The 5702-nt window shown below is 39.3% G+C and overlaps 1 protein-coding gene across 1 annotated transcript; it reads left to right on the forward strand.

Moving 5' to 3' along the window:
* Window positions 1-3376: 3376 nt before the first annotated feature.
* Window positions 3377-4283, forward strand: LOC132028081 (olfactory receptor 2H2-like). The gene is given in 2 exon segments (XM_059416731.1): window positions 3377-3703; window positions 3705-4283. Coding segments are annotated over 2 exon segments (873 nt in total). The 5' UTR covers window positions 3377-3409.
* The last annotated feature ends 1419 nt before the right edge of the window (window positions 4284-5702 follow it).

A 5702-nucleotide genomic window follows, 5' to 3' on the forward strand; every position in this document is an offset into this window, starting at 1 on the left:
CTGAAAATATCCAATCTTCCCAGCATGATTTGTTGAAGAAACTGTTACTTGCGTGTTAGTTTTTGGGCTCCCTCATCAAATATTAGTTTACTATATATGCATGGGTTTATATTAGTTTACTATATATGCATGGGTTTATTTTCTGGGTTCTCTATTACATTCCTTTGATGTACTTACCTGTTTTTGCATTAGTATAATACTGCTTTTTGTTTTTTTTTAATATTTTATTTATTTATTTGACAGACAGAGAACACAAGTAGACAGAGGCAGGCAGATAGAGAGGAAGGGAAGCAGGCCCCCCGCTGAGCAGAGAGCCTGGTATGGGACTTGATCCCAGGACCCTGAGATCATGACCTGAGCCAAAGGCAGGTGCTTAACCCACTGAGCCACCCAGGTGCCCTATAATACTGTTTTGATTACTGTGGCTTTATAGTATAGCTTCAAATCAGGAAGTATAATGTCTCTTGCTCTATTCTTCTTCAAAATTGTTTGGGCAATTCAGAGTCATTCGTGTTTCCAAATAAATTTTAAAATTGATTTTTCTGGGGTGCCTGGGTGGCTCAATGGGTTAAGCTACTGCCTTCAGCTCAGGTCATGATCTCAGGGTCCTGGGATCGAGTCCTGCATCTGGCTTTCTGCTCAGCAGGGAGCCTGTCCCCTGCCCCCACCTGCCTCTCTGCCTACTTGTGATCTCTGCCTGTCAAATAAATAAATAAATAAACAAATAAATAATTGATTTCTCTACTTCTGTAAAAATGCCATTGAATTCTTGCAGGACTACATTGAATCTATACTTGGCTTTTTGGTAGTATTGACATTATAAGAATATTAGTTCTTCTAATTCACAAACACAAGGTACCTTTCCATTTATTTGTTTCTTACACTCTTATCAGTGTGTAATAATTTTTGGAGTAGAAGTTTTTCACTTTCTTTGTTTTTTTCTTAAGTATTTTATTGTTTTGGTGATATTGTAAATAGAATCAGTCTTTTTCCAGATAATTTATCACTAGTGTATAGAAATATTACTGGTTTCTGTTGGTTAACTTTGTACCCTGAAACTTTACTGAATATATTAGTTTTTTGGTGGAGTTTTTGTGATTTTCTTTATATAAAGTCATGTCATCTGCAAATAGGAACATTTTACTTCTTCCTTTACAATTCTTATGGCTTTTGTTTCCTTTTCTTTCCTGATCAATCTGGCTAGAATTTTCAATACTTTGTTGAATAAGTGCAATGAGATAGTATCCTTTTTTCTTATTGTTGATCTTAGAGAAAAAGCTCTCAACTCAGCCTTTCAAAATTGAGTATGGTGTTAGCTGTGGGCTTGTCATAGATAACCTTTATTATGGCAAGCCACATTCCCTGTATACCTAATTTGTCAAAAGTATTCATTATATGTATATGCAATATATGTATATGCAATAAAGGGTTTACATCCAAAATATACAAAAAACTTATAAAAGTCAGCACCAAAAACCAAAACATCAAATCAAAACAACAACAAAACAACAGAATCTGATATCTATTCATCAATTGTCCATTCATGGGCAGAAAACATGAATAGATTTTTTTTTCCAGTGAAGACATGCAAATGGCCAATAAACACATGAAAAGATGCTCAACACCCCTAATCATCAAGGAAATGCAAATTATAATCATAATGAGATATGACATCACACCTATCAGAATGAGTAAAATCAGAAACACAAGAAATAGCAAGTTTTGATGAGGATGTGGAGAAAAAGGAACCGTCATAAAGTACGGTCAGAATGCAAATTGGTACAACCAAAAGCAAGACAGAGAGAGTTTCCTCAAAAAGTAAAAAATAGAGCTTCCCTACAATCCAGTAATTCTGCCACTGAGTATTTACCCAAAGAAAAGAAAAACACTAATTCAAAGAGATATGTGCACCCCTATTTTTATTGCAGCATTCTTTAGATTAGCCAAGATACAGAAGAAACCCAGTGTTGGTTGATAAATGAATGGATAATAAAGATGTGATATATATACAATGGAATATTATGCAAATGTGAAAAAGGATGAGATAGCATCATTTGTGACAACACTGATGGACCTAGAGTGTACCATGCTAAGTGTAATAAGTCAGACTGAGAAATACAACTACCATATGATTTCACTCACATCATCCAATATGTGGAATCTAAAGAAGAAAAAGGAATAAATAAATGAAAACATGGAATCAGACCTATAAGTTGCTAGAAGGGAGGAGTGTAAGGGGATGGGAAAAATGGGTGACACGGAGTGGAAGACACAGGCTTTCCATTATGGAATGAATAAGTCATGGACATAAAAGACACAGCATAGGGAATATGGTCAATGATATTGTAGTAGTGATATATGGGGACAGATGGTGGTTACACTTGTGATGAGCACAGCATAATGTATCAACTTGTTGACTGACTATGTTGTACATCTGAAACTAATGTAACATTGTCAACTATTCTCAGAATTTAAAAAAAAAAGAGGTTTTCATCATTAACAGATACTGAATTTTGTCAAATACTTATTCCATTGGTAATGAAATGATCATATAAGTTTTCCTTTTATTGTATTAATATGTTGTATCACATTGATTGATTTGCACATATTAAACCACCATTGGATCCCAGGGATAAACTCTGCTTGATTATGGGACATGATCCTTTTAATTTGCTGCTGAATTCAATGTGCTATCATTTTGCTGAGAATTTTTGCATCTATATTCAACATGGTATTGGTCTGTCATTCTCTTTTCTGGTGGTGTCTTTATCTGGAGTTTGTATTATGGTAATGCTGCCTTGGATAAATGCCTTGGAGTGCTCCTTCCTCTGATTTTTTTGGGAAAAGTTTGAGGTTTTTTTGTCATTTATTTTATAAATGTTTGGTAAAATTTATCAGTGAAGACATCTAGTTCTAGGCTTTTCTTTTATGGGAGATTTTTTAATTACGGATTCACTCTCTATAATAGCAATTAATTGGTCTATTCAGGTTTTCTATGTCTTCCTGATTCAGTTTTGGCAGTTTGCATGTTTCTAGATTTTTTTCCATTTTATCTAGCTGTCCAGTTTGCTGGCATAAGTTACTCATAGTGCTAACAGTTAGTTTTAAATATAACCTACCACAATCTCATGTTCTAAAAGTTTGCTAGAACAGGCCAGGTTCGAAGAAATTAACGTGAAAATGTCCAAAAAGGGATAGAGATAAAAGTCAGTAAAAGCTTAGAGAAAATATTAATGAAGAAAGGGCAATTTTCTAAAATAAAAAATCACTTTTCTCTACCTCTTGTAGATGGTATTCTAATTGATGGGTTGCTGCTTGCAGTTCCAGGTGGGCTCTGTATAGAAATGCCAGTGGCACCATCCCAGATGACTTCATCCTCTTGGGATTCTCAGATAACTCCAGGCTAGGAATGACCCTATTTGTAGTTGTGTCTGTCTTTTACACAGTAACCCTCATGGGCAACACCACCATCATACTCCTGTCTCACCTAGACCCTCACCTGCACACCCCCATGTACTTCTTCCTCGCCCACCTCTCCATCCTGGACCTCTGCTTTACCACCAGCTGCATCCCCCAGATACTGGTCAATTTCTGGGGCTCAGACAAGACCATCAGCTACCTGGGATGTGAAGTCCAGCTTTACATCTTCTTGGGACTCGGAGCTGCACAGTGTGTCCTGCTGCTGGTCATGGCCTTTGATCGCTTATGTGGCAGTGTGTCGACCCCTGCACTATGCAGTAATCATGTGCCCAAGCCTGTGTCACAAGCTGGCATTCCTGGTCTGGGCAAGTGGAATTTTTGGCACCTTGGTACAGTCTCCTACCACCATGAAACTCCCCTTTTGCCACCACCACCAGGTTGATGACTTTGTCTGTGAGGTCCCTGCACTGATCCGTCTGGCCTGCGGAGACACACATGTCAATGAGCTCCAGATTTCAGTGATTGGTGCCATCTTCTTGATGGGGCCTCTTCTGCTTATCCTTGTCTCCTACGAGAACATCGCCCAGGCAGTACTGGCCATCCAGTCCCAGGAGGGCAGAACCAAGGCCTTCAGCACCAGCTCTTCCCACCTGGCCGTCGTCTTTCTCTTCTACTGCAGTGTCACTGCTGTCTACATCCGACCCCGGAGTCACTTATCCCGGAAGGGAGGCAAGTTCCTAACTCTTTTCTACACTGTGGTAACTCCCACTCTCAACCCTCTCATCTACACTTTGAGGAACAAGGACATAAAGGGAGCTTTCAAGAGGCTCTTATGGAAAGACAGAAGGGCCAGTGAAGAGTGAGGAAAGGGCTCAGACTCAGAGGGAGATCAGCTTCCTTTGCTCAAATGTGTGATTTTCATGCATGAGAACTCTGAACTATCACCTCTAGTGGAGGGGACATTAGCCTCATTGTACAGTGGACTAATGAAATGTACATTTGATGTACTTGACACTGTTACCTTTTTTTTTTTAAGATTTATTTATTTATTTATTTATTTATTTAACAGAGAAAGAGAGAGAGAGATCACAAGTAGGCAGAGAGGGAGGGAAAAGCAGGTTCCCTGCTGAGCGGAAAGCCCAATGCGGGGCTGGATCCCAGGACTCTGAGATCATGACCTGAGCTGAAGGCAGAGGCTTAACCAACTAAGCCACGCAGGTGCCCCTGAGTCTGTTATCTTTTTTTTTTTTAATTTTTTTTAAGATTTTATTTATTTATTTGACAGAGAGAGATGACAAGCAGGCAGAGATGCAGGCAGAGAGAGAGGAGGAAGCAGGCCCCCCGCTGAGCAGAGAGCCCAATGCAGGGCTCGATCCTAGGACCCTGAGATCATGACCTGAGCCGAAGGCAGCGGCTTAACCCACTGAGCCACCCAGGCACCCCAAGAGTCTGTTATCTTTAAACAGAGATGCTGGAGTAACACTGGGACTTGTCAGGAAGTAGATACCACTCTCACTATAAAAACAAAAAGAGAGCATTTATTATGAGGAATTAACTAGATATTGAAGGAAGGAAAACGCAAAAGGAAGCACCCTCTACCACTAGAGGAACACAAAGAAAGAATAGGAATTTTTCAAACTTAAGGCCCAGAGTAAAGGGAGCGTAAGTTTTCAGACTTCCTACTTCTGAGACAAAAGCATTGCTGGCTGGGGTTAATGTCATTGAGGAAACACTGGTTTTGTTACCACCTAGTGGAGAATCTTCATTCAACTGTTTTTTCCCTAATACACTGCCCCTATAGATGAAATGAACAGGAAAGAAACCAAACAAAAAACAAAGAGGGAAGAACACGTCTCCTTCCCAACATCAGCCTGCTCACAGCCCACCTGCTTATCTGAAGTCTCATAAGAAATGAGCAAGCGAAGCAGAAATATGGCATGCACACTCCCAGCATCACCCTCACCATGAAGCTGGGTGATACAAGTGTGGGTTCAGAGCTGTAAACCACAGGCTTCATGTCTCATAACTCTTGACACCATGAAAGCAATCCAGAATACAAATCTAATCAAGAGGAAGGTACAGCCCTGGTTATCTTACAGATTATGCTCGGTATAATTCCCACACATCACTTTCTGTTAAGCAAAAGCTCCATGTGTGAGCAGAATAAAGATAAGAAACAAATATAGGAGTTTACATTCTTGAAATACCCTAAAGAAAATAATAATCTCAAAACTTACAATCTTATGGCTATAAAGACATCCTTACTGTGCCTGCTACACTGT

The sequence above is a fragment of the Mustela nigripes genome, chromosome 12, assembly GCF_022355385.1.
Source record: "Mustela nigripes isolate SB6536 chromosome 12, MUSNIG.SB6536, whole genome shotgun sequence".
NCBI classification, from domain to species: domain Eukaryota; kingdom Metazoa; phylum Chordata; class Mammalia; order Carnivora; family Mustelidae; genus Mustela; species Mustela nigripes.